The sequence below is a fragment of the Typopeltis vanoorti genome, chromosome 25 (assembly GCF_054136105.1).
Source record: "Typopeltis vanoorti isolate ZY-2024b chromosome 25, IOZ_Tvanoo_1.0, whole genome shotgun sequence".
Classification (NCBI taxonomy): Eukaryota; Metazoa; Arthropoda; class Arachnida; order Uropygi; family Thelyphonidae; genus Typopeltis; species Typopeltis vanoorti.
Window position 1 is genome coordinate 51,399,278 of NC_143573.1, and position 19,540 is coordinate 51,418,817.

Genomic DNA, 19,540 nt, shown 5'->3' on the forward strand with positions numbered 1-19,540 from the left:
TTGGAGGTATGGAAGATAGGAAGTCGAAGTTCAGAGATCCCAGCAAAAATCTCAGAGAATAATTGCGATGTTGAAACTAACATTGTGTAAGGATAAGAAAGTCATTTTGATTCTTTACAAAGCCTTGATACAACTCCACCTATATTACTATGTGTAAATTCGATCTCTATTTCTGATGAAATTTATAATGTAGTGCTTTCTTACATTTACTTAAGGTTTCTTACATTGCCCAATTTTGGCAAAATCCACAAAACTGACCAAAATGGAGACCATGATTGTATAAAAGAGGGAAGAAAAAGTAAAATGCCTACATCATTACAGGTCACATCTTTCTACTCATTTGTTTTAACCTACATTATCTAAAAAATAAGTTGCATCTTATTTGATATTACTTATTTTAATGGTTGAAATTATTGCCAAGTTTGTTTTAATTGTTGAATATATAAATTTCCTTCTGCAATTTGAGCAATAAATATATCAGCAGTAACAGCTATCTTACAAATAAAAATGTCAAATAGCCATTTCTAAGCTGCAGTTAATTTATAGAATCCTGTTTTTTTTACTAATGGTTTATTTTTTGATACAAGACAGTATTTAATAGCAAACTTGAAATAAAATCTTCAATGAAAAAAAAAAGACAATGGGACTTTTGCTTGACTTTGTCATCATGACCAGCATTTGAGTACTAAAAAAGAATAGAGAAAATCCTTTGAATTCCTAGAAATGGCAGGTTGGGGGGGGGTACATTTTTTAAAAGATACCTAATTGGTTGGGTGTGAATTCCAGACTTACAATGCACTTGGAGAAAAACAAAATATATAAATACAAATATTTTTTTAAAAAAAATGAAGGAGAGAGAGAAAAGATAAGTTTAAGTGATACATTAGCCACTCTGTGGGATAGTGATTTGATTATTTGATATATGTTTCATTTTCTTTTTGTTTCTCCCTGCATATACAAACCTGACCTTGGATGTATTCGGTATTAATATTAATATACACTCGGATCTCTTTTTATGCGGATTTGAAGTTATGTGGTAGTGCGCCCACAGATACGAGACCTTTCGACACTTCTGTGCATGTCAACAGAAGGAGAATCCATTCCGATAATAGTTTTTTTTTTTTTTTTTTAATAACGAAACCTATGGTGCGATCATAATTAAAAGAAACGTATTAACCACAGTGAAAATTATTTAATTGTAAATATTTCATCCTAAGTATATTAGGACATCATCAGTACAGTCGTTTAAAACAATAATAGGAATAACATACAGTTAGGGTGCATGATTACAATAGAATCTCATTAAACACACGTAGCGTGTTAAAAAAAAAAAAAATTATTTAACACGATTTTGTATGACAATTTCCCATACTTTTGGAATAGTAAGAACGTCTTTTTTAAACCGCAGAAACGTTTTTTTTTTTTTTTTTTCAACCAATTGTAAATTTGGTTGAAAAAGAATCTCCACAAGGTATCTCCTTTTTGGATTTACACATCCAAAGAAAAGAAGACTGTTCCATCGCCACGTCTTTCGCAAGCCTACATCTCAGGTCGCTACATTCACAATTCTTCCGCTCATCATCCATCTCAGAAATCTGGCATTATTAAATCACTAGTTTCCAGAGCACATAAATTCTGCTCCTCTGAAGAATCTTTAAACCAGGAATTAGAAGTAATCAAAAATACAGCCATCCTAAATGGATATAATCCGAAAACAACTCAAAAATCATCAGTCACGTCTCCACACATCAAATCAGACAGGAAGAAGTCCATAGGATTCCCATACCTTACGTCAAAGGCATCTCCGAACGTCTTTCTAAAATTATGAAGAAATACAATTTTGTTACCTTCTCCTAAGAACAAACTCTCACCTTTGATGTTGCCTGGCGTTTATGAAATTCCATGCTCATGCAAATTGTCTTACTTTGGACAGACAGGTAGGTCTGTTCAGAAACGCATCTCGGAACATCAAGACCACCTTCGTCTTTTTAAACCGCAGAAATCTGGCCTCTCTCAACACGGATTTGAAAATCCAAACCATAGTATCCATTGGGAAAAGTCTAAACTTTTACATAGATCTTTATATAAACATGAACGTTCATACAAAGAAAGTTCTGAAGCCCTACTACATAGACCAAACTTAAACTGCAATGACGTTCTTACTATTCCAAACGTATGGGAAATTGTCATACAAAATTGTTAAATATTTTTTTTTTTTTTTTTTTTTTTTTTTTTTTTTTGTAACATGTTACGCGCGTTTAATGAGATTCTATTGTAATTATGCGCCCTAACTGTATGTTATTCCTATTATTGTTTTAAACTACTGTACTGATGATGTCCTAAGATTCTTAGGATGAAATATTTACAATTAAATAATTTTCACTGTGGTTAATGCGTATGTTTCTTTTAATTATGATCATAGGGTAATCCAGCATTTCCAAACTTTTCCTACGACGGAACACTTCACAAATCCTGAAATTTTCATAGAACACATTGGTTATTTCGTAATGTGTGAATTAATTGTTAATTTAGCTGATTTTTATTATTAATTATTAATTAATTGAATTTGGCCCAATGGTGGAGGAAAAGCAATTTCTTTAGAAATGAAAATTGTGCAATTTTAGATCGCTTAGCAAAAAGAGAGGGATCTACTGCGATTGGTAAACATTGAAGTTGCAATAAGAAAATCTGTCATTTCTGGCTTTTCGATGACACAAAACTAGGTGCCAAATTATCATCTTACTCAAGAGATGCTTTCTTACGAAAAACGGAACGAGCACTCATAATTTGGATTGAAGAATTAACTCAAAGAAGAATTCCTATAAGTGGTTATTTAATTAAACAAAAAGCTCTTCGGATTTATGAACAGATGAGGCAGTTGGAGCCGACTACTTCTGCTTCCCAAGCTGATGAAGAATTTTCGGCTAGTAAAGGATGGTTAACCGGGTTTTTAAAAAGGAATGCACTTCATAACGTGAAGATTACAAGCGAGGTTGCGAAGCAGCCAAAAATTTTCAAGAGAAATTAGCCAAAATTATTGAAGATGGTGGTTATTGTCCCAATCGTTTAATGCTGACGAAACAGGATTGTTTTGGAAGAAAATGCCTAGTTGAACTTATGTCGCAAAGTCATAGAAAAAAGCAAGTGGGTTTAAAGCAAGCAAAGGTCGAGTAATGTTGTTACTTTGTAGCAATTCATCAGGAGATCGAATGTTGAAACCCCTCCTAGTAAATCAATTTCTAAGACCATATGCTCTAAAAGGGAAAGATCTAAAATAGCTGCCGGTACATTGGATGGCTAATACAAAGACCTGGGTAACAAATTGTATGTTATCCATTTGGATCACATACCATTGTCATCCAAATAGACTTACTTTTTTGACTAATAATAACGGAAAATGCCAAACTCTGGACAAATATTGATTATTTCTGTTACCCTGCTCTGGCACAAATATGCATAAATTTACAGAAAATATCTTAGTGATTATATTGCTGATGGTGATATCTTCAGACTGATCCACAATACAAGGATTTATAAGTGAATTGAAATATGAGAAGTTGACCATCTTGGTACTCGAAGTTGATAAAAATATATATTACACTAATCAGCTGAACAGTTTGAAGATGTGAACTGTAGTCTAAAATATATAGAGTGAACACAAAAACACTGAAAATCATCCAGTGACAAAATGCAAAGAGAGTATTGGTAAATGCAGTCATGGATGCATATGGCTGTCTAAAGGATGGGGGGGGGATAATAACTCCATAATGAAATGATTTCAGGAAGTAAAGCTTCACCAATTGACTAGCCAATGGGAGTCAGATCTGAGTGTTAAATTTGCATGTATCTGTAGAGAATAAAGTACTTTAGAGAAACCTCCATAAGTCTGCTGACTCCTTGAAGATTAATAATAATAAAGCTTGGAATTTTTGATTAATGGATTTTTTAAAACACAAAATAATACTGATAAAATTATCCATTATTTTCAGTTATTTGAATAGCAAGAATTGATAAGAACTGCTGTCACTGAATTATTTATTCTTTGACTGCATTAGTCTTTTTTTTTTTTTTCAGTAGTAATCTATCATGAAGTAAATGTGATTTATGTGATTTTTCCACTGACACCAAGTGAACGTATTCTAAAAATTATTTAGAGGTTGGTATAGATTGTATGTGATGCATTAGAGATTAAGATTATTTAGTACATTCAAGAGTAAGCATAACAAAATATGAAGTATATGGTTAGAGCATTTTGTCCAGTTCTAGTATCATTATCAAAGCCTTTTATTATTATTAGCTCCTGAAGCTCCATACACTCATTGGAAGCAGACAGTTTTCTATTTTGATGAGTATTTAACAGTGAAGAAGGGAGAAGAAATATATGGTGTATTCAGTATGAAACCCAATTCTAAAAACAAGGTAAGATAATTTTGATTTAATATGCAGGTTCTAAATCTAGAAGCAACTTTTCTAATTTGCTTAGAAAGTTCTTTTGCTATTTGTAAGAAAAAATTTTTTAATTTGTTCTTACAAATTAATTTGTAAAGTCCTAATAGGAGAGTCGCAGGACATAAAGGGAGCATTACCTACTCTTCTTTGAAATAGCTGATATTGAATATACTATTTGCAGTGTCTAGTTAAGGAAATAAATAAGTAAAACTAACTAAATAAATTTTTGAGGGCTTCTGATACACCTATAGCAAATCTGTGCCTTGTGTGGGCAGGAGAGAAAGAAGAAATCTGTTGTGTTCTTTGACTGTATGATGGTTATAGTCTTTGGGAAAGACAGAGTGAAGTAGGCAGGCTGTTCCGGAGGCATGACAGGTAAGGAGAAAGTGTTCATTTGGTAAGTTCAAAGCTGGTGAGTCATTGAATACTGATCAGCAGCTGCTTTTTGTTCTCACAGTCATGGAAGAAAGAGGCAGTGTTCAGTTGAGTAAAACATTGTCTATGAAAATACCTAGAAGAGATAGGAAAGTTTAGGCACACCACCCAAATGTGTGAGCATTATTCTGGGGTTGGGCAGATTTGGGATTTGTATAGTGATGGCATATCAATTGCACAGCTGAGTAGTGTCTTGTGTAGAAAAGTACATCCAGTTTGAATCTGAAGAAATGGTGGATGTGTTAGTGCTGAGAATGGTTAGAGGTAAAAGTCAGCACAAGGAGGGAAATCTGATTGTGTTTGGAGATCTGGTTATTATCGGTAGTTAAGTGAGATCCTTTCTGTAAGAAAACAAGACTGGTAGCAGTGGAGTTCACAACATTGCTTTCATCTGACTGAAGACTATCAAGGATATCAGCATTCAAGGCACTGGTCATGGAAAAATCTTCTGGCTGCAAATGATTGTACACAGTATAGTTTGTCAAATAAAGAATGAAGTTACTGTTAGATGCGCCTAAATGAGAGGTCAGTTGTGTACAGAATATGAGAGTGGAGAAGTATGGATCCCTGGGGATGCTCCAGCTTTGGTAGGAAAATCTAATGCAAAGAAGCCACGGTTGATAGCCAGAGAGGAGTGTGGCATCCAAATTACAAAAGGTAGAAGACACCCCATAAAATGGTAATATGCTGAGCATGCTTCTGCCACATCTATCCAGGAGTGATCATCTGTGAGTATCCTACATTGGGTGGTGGTTGGAGGTCCAGGAATGGTGAAATTCAAATTGCTGGTCACTAATGCTGGAGCCTTCAAGTGGTGAAGTTGTTGGCTGTTGAAAACCCTTCTCCATGATTTTTGAGAGAACTGAAGTAATAGCATTTGGGTTGTACTTTGTTGGCTGACTTTCGGAAATGGACTAAACAAGGATAGATGCATAAGTGTATATAGCACAGCAGAAGGAATGCTGTATGATATTTATTTCAGTTGAAGCTGAAAGGAATTTTATTGAGTTCCAGTTCATATAAAAATGGGCCCAGTACAGTTATTTAGGATGCTCAGTCTGATAAGTGATTTCTAACAGTTTCATAGTTTGTTTTTATATAGAAGGCAAAGTTGTTCTGAAGTGACCAAACTGTTGATAAGGTTTTCAGAAGAAATTCATTTACTACAAGTGATGATATGGTTGATAAGGTTTTTAGTAGTGTATTCATTGGATTTTGTTTTTACCTTCATATAGGAAGTGAAGTTATTGAAGTGCCTTGGATGAAGACAAAATATGTTTTTGTCAGTGTTCTGTGATTTTAAGATGCAAGAAGAATTTGCTTGTCTTGTGTTGCTGTCATATATCATCATCAAATTCCTAAATTCCTGCCATGTACCCTCAAGGGGTGTACAGGATATGATAGTACTACATCATTACTACTTCCTATCTACAATTTTCCTCCAAATCAGTCTGTTACCTGTCAAGACTCCAACATTATCAGATCTTATATTTCTATCTTCCAAGGTACTTTTTTACTCTATCAATCCACCTGTATCTGGGTCGTTTTCCTGCCAGCCTGGCAGAGAACACTTGTTTTGCTAATCTTTCCTCGCCCATTCTGTTTAAGTGACCACACCACCTGAGATTTGCTCTACTAACGCATTCCTGGATGCTGACAATGTCAAGTTCTTTCCTAATATCCTCGTTTTTAATATGATATTACCATTGATGCCATCTGTTCACAACTCTAATCTTTCTCAGGGCTCTCATATCTGCGATCTCTAGTCTTTGGTCAAGTGTTTTACCTCTGACCCAGCTCTCAGATCCATAAGTTAAAACTAGTTTGAACACTGTCTTGTCATGTATACAGCTAATTTGGTGTTGGCCGAGTGGTTAGCGTATCTGCTCTCCAGCCAAAAGGCTGTGGGTTCGAATCCCGTCGTGGCACAGATGTTTTTGATTGTCTGTGAAAATAATAGTGGTGATGGTGGACAGTAGATTGCATGGTGTAGGTGAGGCAGTTTGTGGATGAGGTTGAGTGGTGGAGACGGAGACTTGTAAAGTAGGTGCCCTCCCTCGATGAGTCTTAGGACTCCCTGAAGGTGTCTAATAATAATAATAATTTAGTGTTCTGACTAATTTCTCTCATTCCATATGAATTTATATTCAATTGACTTCCTTCCATACCAGCTTTGTTGATTCTGCTGTCTATTTCCACATTTAACTTACCATCTTCGTTAAAAATCGAGCCTAAGTAGCTGATGTGTTTTACTTGTTCTATAAGTTGTCCATTCACATGCAGTTGATATTTTCTACGTTTCTGCCTGTTTTCATTGTCTTTGTCTTTTTATTACCGACCTTCATTTATTACAACAGTTATTCAATTTAGTCAGAGAATCTTGCAGACATGTAGCAGATTTATTTAGAAGTATAACATTGTCTGCATAAAGCAAAGAGCTGACATTAACATCTCCAATTTTGATATCATGTTTAATATAACATCGTCCGCATAAAGCAAAGAGCTGACATTAACATCTCCAATTTTGATATCATGTTTAATACCACTTTCCTTCATAATGTGATTCATATAGCTAATGAATAACAGAGGGGATAATGTACTTCCTTCATTTCTAACTGCTGACTTACAACTCAAATAAAGACTAAGTATTGCTTGATATAATGACCCATTGACACCATATAACTGTAGTATATTAAATAGCTTCTCTCTTGGCACCTTGTCATATGCCTTTTCTTCCAGATCGACAAAACGTAAATACAGATTTTTGTTATATTCCCATGACTTTTCAACTATTTGTCATAAAGTAAAAATCTGATCCTGACAGCCTCTATTTGGCTTGAATCCAGCTTGTTCTTCGCCAAGCTTTTCTTCCACAATTATTCTCATTCGTTTCTCAAGTATACTTACATAAATCTTACCATAAACACTCAGTAGGGAAATACCTCTGTCATTCTCACATTCAGTTTTATTTCCCTTTTTATATATGTTTATTATGAGAGCTCTACTCCAATCATCGGGAATTTGTCCCTCTATCCAGGCCTTCTGAACCATGCAGTGCAGCCACTGTAAGACTTTTATACCACCATACTTAAGCATTTCTTGTCGAATATAATATCATCTACTCCTGCTGCCTTTCCACATTTCAAGTCTTTGATGGCTCTTTCTACTTCAAGTATGGATATGTATTCCTGATGTATACCTTTTGAGTGTTTTTTTACTACTGTGCTATCACTGCTTGTTTCATTTAGCAATTTTTTGAAGTAATTACTCCATACTTCAAGGATAGCTTTTTCTCCCGTTTTCATGTCACCTTTATCATCTCTAACTCCTTTTACAGCACTCTTTCCTCCATTTCTAAGCTTCTTCAACAATCTCCAGAATATTTTGCCACCTTCTTGATATTTTCTATATTCTTGCCAAAGTCCTCCCATGACTTTTGTTTAGCTAGTTTTATGCAATGTTTAGCTTTCTTACATTTGTCTCTGCATTCTCTAAAAGCACATTTAGAGAACACTCTAAAAGCTGACTTATTTGCCAGGAATATGCTTTCTTCTTTTCCTTCATTGCCTCTTCAATTTCCTGTGTCCACCATGGAGTTTTGATTTTTCTAACCTTGCAGACAACCTCACCACATGCCTCTCTGGCTGAATCAATCAGGGTTTTCTTCAAGCCTTGCCACTGAATCTCCAAAGTTTGGTTTCTATTCTAGAGAGTTCAAAATAACAGTGTACATGCTTTTGTTGGAATCCCTCTGTGTATACAGTAGCATGTTTAAATTGAAATTAAACTATAACTGATAACTTCTTTTATACAATTGAGGATAACAATTTCCCAGACTTTTGGAATGGTGAGACAGCTGTTCGGTTAAGATTTGGTTCAGCACTTTCTTTATACAAACACTTATGTTTATATATGGATTATATAGTAGCGTCATGTTTTGCCATTGGATCTTGTGGTTAGTGTTTTCAACTCCATGTTGTGTGAGGCCAGGTAAGATGGGTGTGGTCTTGATGTTGAGAGATGTGTTTATTTACATATCTTCCTGTTTATCCACAGTAAGACAAGTTACAAGAACATGGCACTCAGCTTCTTCGATAAAAAAAAAAAATTCCACAGAAGTTCACACAAGAATAAAAGACATTCAACAGTCAGATACAAACATATTAATAAGCTTTGATGTTGTCTCTCTCTTCACCTTATCCCTTACAAAGAGACAATAGAATTATTAACCCAAATAACCCAAAAATTTCCATCCGATGAAATCATTCAAATTTGCAATCAAATCAGGTTACTTCACATGGAAAGATAAAATATATAAACAAGAGGAAGGAACAGCAATAGGTTCACCCTTAGCCAACTTTTTTCTTGAACACCTAAAAGATAGAATTTTTGCTCTTGAACTAAAACCAACAATATGGCTACAATATGTTGATGACGTCCTACATCCTCACATCATATTCACATTAGAAAAAGAATCATCATAAGGTATTTCCTTGTGGAAATACCTTATGACTTTATTCACAAGGTATGTACACATCCAATGAACAAATTGGTTCCATTTCCACTTCTATCTACCAAAAACAACCTTTTCAGGTTGTTATATTCACGGTACATCAGCTCACCATCCATCTCACAAATATGGCATCATAAAATCTTTGGTATCCAGGGTGCACAAATTTTATTCCTCTGAAGAATCTTCAAAACAAGAATTGAAAATTATTAAAGATACAGCCTTACTAAATGGATGTAATTCAATAATAATCCAAAAAATAATGAACCACTAACATAGCATTCGACCCAGACAACAAGAAGTCCATAGGACTCGTATACCATATATCAAAGGCATCTCTAAATGTTTGTCAAAAATTATGAAGAAATACAAACTTGCTGCTACCTATAAACCGATCAACCAAATTCACAATTTGTTACATTATCCTAAAGAACTCTCACCAATGATGCTTGAGGAAGTAAAAGATAACATTTGGTAGGAAAGGTAGTCAGTGTATGTGTTACCCAGATATGATAACAATGAGTGAAGACTGCAAGCAGATATTATGATATTGAATTATATCCATTTAGTAAGGCTGTTTTGAGAAACAGCCTTACTAAATGTCCTCCTGCAAGCCAACCTAGACAAGAAACCCCCAGGACTCCATATATTATACTGTATATTAAAGGCATCTCTATACTTTTGGCAAAAATTATAAAAAAAAATATCAACTCATTGCTACCTATAAACCTGTCAACCAAATTCACAACTTACTACCCAAAAGACAAACTCTCACCAATGATGCTACCTGACATATATGAAGTACCATGTTTGTGTAACTTGTCTTACTATGGACAAACAGGAAGATGTGTAAATAAACACATCTCTGAACATCAAGACCACACCCATCATATCAAACCTTACAAATCTGGCCTCGCACAACAGAGTTGAAAACACTAACCACAAGATCCAGTGGCAAAACACAAAGCTACTATACTATATAGATCAATATATAAACATGAGCATTTGTATAAAGAAAATGCTGAAGTCTTATGTCATATACCAAATCTTAACTGAACAGCTGTCTCACCATTCCAAAAGTCTGAGAAATTGTTATCCTCAATTGTATAAAATAAATTTCATCATCATCATCTTCCTTATACCCCCTTTTACCTTGTGGTGTCGAGGGTCCATTGGTCAGCCTTATGGCCTGTAATGTTGAGTTCTCAAGGCCAGTTTGCCTGCTTTGCGGGATGAAAAAACCCTGCTAACGTCAGCTCCTCACGTCACTGACGGGAATCGAACCCAGGACACTCCTTCCCCAGGCATATGGTTGCGAAGCGCATAGCCACTAGGCTAAAATAAATTTATCAGTTATATTTTAATTTAATTACAACTCAATAGTTTTTAATCCTTAAACACACTACTGTATAAAGGGATTCCAATATAAGCATACACACTTTTTTGTTTAATGTAATTGCTATTGTTGTTTAATAACTACTGATAATGTCTTATGATACTTAAGACGAAATATTTACATATTAAGAAGTTAATTACTGTGGCATACATGTCAGTTTTTAGTTATTTCTTTTTGTTTGAATTTAAGAGTTTTAACCACTTGGAGTATGTGTAAGACAGAGTGAGTGATTAAGTAAATACACACATGTGCAGTCGTTGACAGGATTATTAATAGAATTTTAAGTAATTAAGATATAACAAGTTTTCATCAATTCAGAAATGGACTGAAGCATGAACTAAAAAGTCATTTTACAAACAAGGGATTACTGATGTTAAAAGAACTCTTGAAGTTGCTCAGATAGAAGAATTATTTGTGTCTGAACACAGCCAAGTCTGTTAATGCAAATTTTGATTCAAGCTCTTCCAAACTGTTAGTAGAATCCCTGTAAATCCAGAGTATCTTCTTATACTAGTTCTGCCGTGAATGCTCAAATGCAGAAATTTGATGAGCAGTTTGAGAAGTTAAAGCACGAATGATTAAAGAGTAGATGATAAGATATTAGTTATTTCAAGGACACAATATGGTGTTTTGAGAACTTCTGTTTCAGTTAACTTCTTGTGATAAGTTGTGTTAATGAGAAAAGAACACCACATAAGGCAAAAAAAAAAGGACCGTAAAAATTATCAAATGACTTAGGTCAAATCTCAAGACACTTGTGCAGAATATGCCTAGAAGAGAAGTGAAGAATTCTAAATCTTTACAGTCTCAATTTTGTTGTAAAACTTTAACTACTCTGAATCTAGCAGATATAGTGGATGCCAAAATTGCAGGTAACTTGTGAGTTACTTTTTAATACTGGATCACATACTTCACTGATTACTTGGCAGTTTTTCACACTTTTAAAGGGTGATATTCACTGTTTGGATGATGAGATAAAATTAATGAAAAGGTATTTTTAAACAGGAGTTACCTGCCACACACAAAACCTCAGTGATGTGCCTTCCTAATTTTTCTTCCACAGTTATACACAAGTTGCTTGATTCCCAAGCAATTCCTAGTAATTTGTTTCCTGTTGTTTTAGGTGACAAATTTTTGGATCTCCATTTATTGTTGTAATTATTCATCTGGAATTATTTCTTTGCATGAGGTTGACTATCTTATGCCATCTTACAAATTCTCTGCTGAACCATCTCAAAGTTTGTTTCCTTTGAACAAAGTTCATGAACTTTGTTTGCTAACTAAAAATACTAAGGATATTGAATCAGATCTTCCTCCTTTTGATGCTCTTGAGAGGACCGTAAGTGGAATAAATTCTGAGGGTGATAAGTATATAAATACCTGAAGCATTTGAGAGAAAAAATTCTCTTATAATTTTACAGAATGCATGTTTGGGTTGTTTTATATCTGTAGAGATGGAAAAATATTCTGTAATAATTGAGAAGCCTGTTTTATAAAGCAATACCAGATACTGCTTTGAAAGGCATAAAACCTTGCTTCCACATTATTTACAGGCTGGTATTATTCAGCATTCTCAGTCATTATTAAACTCTCCATTTCTTTTACTGGAGACCGTAGATTTGTTCTTGACTTGAGAGCTGTAAACAAAGTAGCTGAATCTATTGATTTTCCGCTTTGTAACATCGAAGAACTTTTGACCACTTTACATGGTACTAAAGTATTCTCAATGTTAGAACTTAGTAATGGCTGCTATTAGATATCTTTGAGAAAGGAAGATAGGAAGTATTTGCTTTTTCTGCACATTCGTTTCAGGCATTGAAAAATGTAGTGTTATCTGAATTTTTGGGAATCAGTGTGTTGATATTTCAAGATTTGCTGCTGTTTTCTCTGATTTTAAATCACATGCAAAACTACTGAAGACAGTAATTAGGAAGAAGCATGATGCTACATATGATGCAAATCCTGTTCAGCTTAAAGAAAGTGTGATGCCATTGTAATCTTCCAAGAAATTGAGAAAAAGGAAGAAAATTCAGAAGTTGAATAGTGAATCTACATGTGATCAGGATAAACTTGTATTGAATTGCTTTAAAAGAGAAGAGCGTTTTTAGAAGTAGGTGATCTGGTCCTATTTCAAGACAAAAATGATCTGAGTAGAATAGGAATTGGAGCATCAGGACCAAGAGCTTGAAAGGATGTCTCTCCTGTAACATATAATATGGTGGATGTTGCCAAACAGGTTTATTATAACATATTCTTATAGGCTCAGGAAGTATTATTATGATGAGAGCATTGTATTAAAAGGAAATAGTTGAAAAAAGTTCCTCATGGATGAATGGGTAACAGAAACCTAAAATTTCGCCTAAGTGGAATAGTCATGAAGGGTGAAATTACAGATTAGCTTTCATATAAATGAGTTATTTATAATAATCATTCTCTATGATCATCTTTCAATTATAAGGGAACTTCAAAATTTTTTATATTCTTAGGGAAATGGACTGAACAAGTATTAAAATGACAATGTGGGATGGTATCCCTTCTCCTGTGCCATACACTTATGCATCTATCCCACCAAACATCAGATTCCTTCTAAAGTTCTTTAGCATTTGAAAACAAGATCAAAACCCTTAGAGATCTGCTAACATGGTTATCATTACAGTTGAAAAGGCTACATATTTAATGAAAATGGATATCCTATTGTACTATTTTATGCTGATCTACTCTTTAGCAACACCATTTATGATCATATCAAACTAATAATGGAAATTTATGTACACCTTTTATTCCAATTTAATAAATGAACTATCTATAAAATTTTTGCATAAATAATTAAAAAGGAAGTTTAAATGTTGTTATACCATTACAGTTGAAAAGTATTTAGTGAAAAGAGATGAGCATGTAAATAGAAGAGATTTAAGGCTGGATGCCCTTGCAAATACTTAGGTATTGTGCGAATCTGATAATGGGGAGAAACTTGTTCTGTTTTGAATTACAGTATTTATGGTATTTTCTGTCCAGGTTCATACTATAGTTCATTCTCTGTTCATCTGAATATAGCTAGCTATAAAGTTATCCAGTATCGTTTAATTTAAGCTAATTGACCAGAGGAGGATAATGTTAAGATATTGGAAACCATCTTTTTCTGTTTTATAAAGTTCTGCTACAATTAGTGATGGAATATGTTATTAATTTTAAATGAAAATTGTTTAATATATTTTGATTACTTTAAATGTGTATTATGTGTTTTGTATATCTTACTTTTTATTTTTACAGCGTGATCTTGACTTTGCAGTTGATCTTGATTTCAAGGGAGATCTTTCAGAGCTATGTGACAGCTTTGACTACCGCATGCGTTGAAATTTAATGGATGATAAAAGGTGTACTTTGAAGTATGTCAAGAGAAAAAGCTGCTTTTTTTTAAAAAAACAACAAAATTCCTAAATCATACAGTAAAGAAATGTTTACTCCTGGGCCTCTATTTTTATCTTGTATCTGATACCAGCCATTCTGCCATCTGTATATTGCATCATAGTGTTGCATTTCTCTTGGTGCAGTCAGTAGCAAGTTCTTTACCGTACTTTGTGATGATAGTTTGTGTGTTTGTGCTTCCAGATTAAAAGAATGGCTCTTCAACCTTGTAAAGAAACAACTCTTCTATGATATTAATGAATTTTTGTATGCTTTTATGGCATTTTTGATTTTTTGCTTTCAAAAATATTTGGTTTAAAAAAATTATCCTGACTTGGATGCAGCTTAGAAAAAACTTTGTATTGCTGTTGTCTGTGTTTCCTGCACAAGGGTTTGATTGAGGAAACCTAATGGGCATTAAAATGAGGTGTAATAGTTTTATGTACTGATTTCTATCGTACAATCTGGAAGTGTAGCAAGCTTCTTTTATTTTGAGGCACAGGCACACACTACAAGTTTTAAGATTAAATTTTAAAATGTTATTAATAATTACAAGGATGTGCATGTGTCACTGAGGAATCTCCAGCAGTGATGTAAGCCTCTTTTCAGAAATCTTTTTTGTATGAACAAGTAAACAGATGCAAATCTGTTTTAGCCGATTCAAAAAAGAGTACTGGCAGAATAAATAAGGATGGGATTTCCTTAGCTTCTCCCTCAAATCACAACTGAAAGTTATCTTATATGTTTGTATCTTTGTAGAGAACAGATCATGTCTGTTGGATATTAAACTTCATTAATAAAGAAAAAGAGCTTAAAACTGCTTCAGCATTTAAGTGTCATAAACAAATGAACTATTTGGTATTTTTAAAAAAGAATAAAACTTATCTTAAAAACTCACAATGCTAATTGCTAGCTTTTATTGCCATTCTTTGGTGGCCATTGCTAAGACTTAGTCATGTTGGAGGCTAACCGTACTTCAAAATCTTTCATTTAGTGAGTTTGTGAAAAGAGACTATGAATTTCTGGGAGAAATTACATCAGTATTAGATGAAGTGGTCCTTTTTCTGTGATTTATTCATACTTGCTTTTCTACTGCACATAAATTAAGGAAACTACTTACTTTTATTAATAAACATTGTTATACACAGTTTATATGGTTATTTTGCAGCAGGATTGAAAATGGGATAACATTGCTACATTTTTGATAGTTAAATTATATGCCTATTGTTCTAAGTGTCTTGAAATAAATAACAAATATAAGACATAATAATATTGCATATGTAATGGTATGTCCAGTGAAAGTTAACCCGTTGCATAATATCAGTAGTGGTGGGTAACACGAGTTTCCTGACAGAATACATATTCTCCAGATTTATTCAACTTTTGTTTTGAACCCATTACCAGTTGAAACAGTGGCAGTCTATATTATATCTGCATTTACCGTTATTATATGCAAATCACAGAGAAAAATGTTCAATTTAATCATTGTATACACAGAAATTTAGTAATGAATATTATGATAATAGATTTCATTCAATAATGGAGTGACTTCACTTGAGTAAAAAAAAAGATATTTTATTTACTGTTTGAGTTATACACACATTTTTTAATAAAATTTTTACTTTTGCTTGTTATACTGTAATGGGTTATCATACTAGTAAGATAAGGCTACAGTTGCAAGTGACTCAGTGTCATTAAATTTTAATAGCAAAGAGTTCATACTTTTCTCAGTTTGTTTCAATTCAGTTTTGCTTGATTTTTTGAATAATGAATTTAGAGAACTGTCAAATAGTAAATTTAGTGCATATTACTTTTCCTCATATCATGAGTTATTAGTGCCTGAAAGCTTATTTAAGTAGGTGCCAGCCCATTTGTATACTCTTTTAATAGTTCAGGATAACAAAAAACTCAGTTTTAAAATTCAGTTCGGGTCCAGTTGATGGACATTCGCGATGGTTCTAAATTTGATTTAGCAAACAATTCAAAATGCTGTAGTCATAGGTCATAAACTTTATTACCAAACTGCTTTTTTTTTTTCGTTTTCTTTTTTTTTTAAATTAAAATTAATGTTATCACATATATGGTTTAAAGGCCACTGAAACTGGAGAGTCAATAACAAAATTTGAGAATTAAGCAGATATGATGAAAGGTTAACTTCATAATATATATATATAACTTCAAAAATACCTTGCACACATTAAACTGATGAGAGACAACTGATTTACATTTATATATAACTTCAAAAATACCTTGCACACATTAAACTGATGAGAGACAACTGATTTACATTTATCAGTTGTTTTAAAACAGTTACAAATGGGGGAAGCAATAGAAAGATGGAGAATTTTATGATGTTAATGCAGGGCAAACTAATGCTCGTTGTTCATATATAATTTATGAACAGCAAAGTGGTAGATTCAATTTAGAAAATAAACTGGTACCCTGAACTTATGTGTAACTGCTTATCATCTTTTCTGTTTATTTATATTTATATATACTATCACACACTCATGCTTTGAATGGCATTTTCAGCAAAAATATTAATTTTAAAAAAATTATTACTCCCCCAAATTAGTGTAAAGCAATATGGAAATCAGTACAAGTACATTACATTAATGAGTAAATTATTAGTTTTTTTTCCTTTAAAAAAAAAAAATATATATGAAATAACAGAGCCTATCAGATAATTTGCTTGTTTAGAGCAGTGCTTCCTAAACTTTTGAATGTAAAGAGGCCCCCTTGGAAAAATTTAAATATTTCACGGCCCCCATCTAAAAATAAATCCGTATTACGCATATATTTGTTGTGTTTATATTCAAAACAAAACATACACATTTGACATGGCACACTTATTCTTAAAACATTTAAAATTTTTGTTTTCATTATTTCACGGCCCCCCTCAACAAAACTAACGGCCCACAGTTTGGGAAGTGCTGGTTTAGAGAAACGAACTGAATTTATATTTGTATTGGCTACATAAATTTTTGAACAGAAATTAACTTTATGTGTCATAGTACAAAAATAAATCTACATTATGGCAATAGTGAAATAATTTAAATAGCTAGGTTTTTCAAAACGTCCTACAAAAATAATATAATAACAGATAACAAATGGAAATTGTTTAAATTCTCTTGAATACGTTCCATACACTAACAGTTTGCTTATACTATACTAGTTTTTTTTTTTTGATAATATGGTATAAACATATACATTAAAACAAACATGTCTGTTATACACTTAACTCTAGTGAATCTTTTCAGTTGATGCTATGGCACTGTTACTAAATGTAATTTTACTATAAAAACCTTTTGGTTAATATAAGTTTGCTAGAGAGTCTGAGGGAGAGCTTTTTCCATCAAGTACTTTGTCTTTATATTACAATTATGTTTGAAATTGATCATTAATGCTGAAATATTACAATAGTTTTATCCTTAGTGGGTTAGATTTTATGGGAAAATAATCACATACCGAATTATGTTGGAATTTTATGAGTTCTTTGCCTTGTAATGATTTCTGCATTGTTGGAAAGAAGTTTTTGTTTATTAAAGTCAATCTTAAAAGTGTGCATGGAGGGATCCATTTAAAAAAATTATCTAAGAAGTTAGGCTAGAGAAGTTAATGAATTATTTTACAAAAGTTATTTTATTACAAAAGACTATCCAGGTTTTAAAAAAAATAAATATTAATAAATTAATTTTTGCTATTGCAATTAACACCAGCAGCAACTTTGTTATGTTCTACTTTTGTCCCATTAAGGAGCTTTAAGTACATAAACTTTATAGAGATTATTTGCATCTGTCCACTTAATGTCCTTTATTTTATTTTCAGCTTGAGAGACTTCAGGGACTGTCCTGAAAAGGTCAAAGCATTTTATTTGGCACAGATTGAAATTCATTTATACAAGCATAAATGGAAATAATAATGCCAGCTATAAATGCTATATTTAATATAATTTTTTTTTAAACTTTGATTTCTATAAAAATCTCATTTCTCATCTTTACATTCTTGGTAGGTATTCTCATGGGGAGCTATTCAAATACAAGTGATGTGTGTGTGCATGTACACAGAGTTCTCACTCGCATTAAGAATTAAGCCTGTCATGATGTGATGGCAAAAAGGCTATTAGAAAATTGGTGTAGTTAGGTAGCAGTGCTATTTATGAGAGTGAGAAAACATTTAAGATTTACTCAGTCTTTTGGAAGCTCTACACAAACATCTCTTGATATGATGATTACTTTCCCCTTTCAAATTTTCCATATATTCTTATATATTCTGAACTAGCCTGTAGCAACAATAGACTATTTGTATTTTACCCTGTCAGAGTACGTACATCTTTATTGGAACATAGTGGTATTAAAGTCCATGTTCTTAACAGAAATCCAGAGTCTTTATCAGCTTTGAATTGTTCAGATGATCTAATAGTTGGAAAAATTCCCCTTTGTTTCCTTCTCCCCTGTTAGAATCTATGTGATCAAAGCACAAATAAACTTGAACTATTTCCCACATAACAGTATTCATATCAAATCAAATTTCATTGACTTGGCATTTTTTGTTGTCTCTAGTAGCTCCATGTGTTTTTTTAAGCTAATAATGCCAACATCCTACTAGCACTTTTCCTGACAAACTCAAATTACAACTTTCCCAGTTACACATGGACTCATTTCATCAACCATCAACTTGAGGAACTGTTCACTCTGATACATCCATGCCAAAGACTACCCAACTTAGAATCTTTTAATTCTTGATTCCTCTGGATGAAAAACAACCCCATTCTTCAAATCCATTTCTATCCCTATTGCTCTCATAATTTCAACCATTCTGAACCTTCTGATTTCCTTTCTTTAATTTTCCTAACAACAAGGTCATCTTCATTGGGGATTTGAATGTTTTCTCAGCATCTCTGTCTGCATTAGACAGAGATGCTGAGACATTTGCTACCACCAGTGACCTCACCCAAACCATTTACATGCTTACTTGAATACCAGATAACCTGTTAGGGTGTTCTGAAAAAGGTTACACTCCAAACACCCTGCATCGTTTCTTTCTTTCTCTACTAATAGTGTCATTAGACCCTTCTAAGGGGTCACTAATGACATTATTCTGAAGATTGTCCTTTTAGGTAATTCAGAATAAATCTAGTACTGGCACAACTATCTTTAAACTCTTTTCAACCGAAACATATGTAATGAACGTGTAACTGAAATCCAAATGGAAGTTTATTTCCCTATGGCTGAACAAGTGAAGAATTGAACACTGTAATAACTGATCCAAAATGGATTTTGAAAGAGGTAAAAACAGGAAACTTGCATCCTGTTCAAAGCAGTCATGACTTGGATGACTGCATC

General features: G+C 33.2%; 2 protein-coding genes across 6 annotated transcripts in view; one reads left to right on the plus strand and one right to left on the minus strand.

The window, feature by feature from the left end:
• Positions 1–16,646, plus strand: part of Art1 (arginine methyltransferase 1) — a 181,488-nt gene extending 164,842 nt beyond the window's left edge. For all 4 annotated transcript variants that reach the window (XM_090414717.1, XM_090414715.1, XM_090414714.1 and 1 more), the window contains 2 exons: positions 4,298–4,419; positions 14,061–16,646. In XM_090414717.1, coding sequence (XP_090270843.1) covers positions 4,298–4,419; positions 14,061–14,144 — 206 coding nt within the window. In that variant the 3' untranslated portion in view covers positions 14,145–16,646. The remainder of the gene's footprint in view (positions 1–4,297; positions 4,420–14,060) is intronic.
• Positions 15,757–19,540, minus strand: part of l(2)k09913 (transmembrane protein 53-like lethal (2) k09913) — a 75,398-nt gene continuing 71,614 nt past the window's right edge. For both annotated transcript variants that reach the window (XM_090414720.1, XM_090414719.1), the window contains exon 3: positions 15,757–18,046. In XM_090414720.1, the coding sequence (XP_090270846.1) occupies positions 18,009–18,046 (38 nt within the window). In that variant the 3' untranslated portion in view covers positions 15,757–18,008. The remainder of the gene's footprint in view (positions 18,047–19,540) is intronic.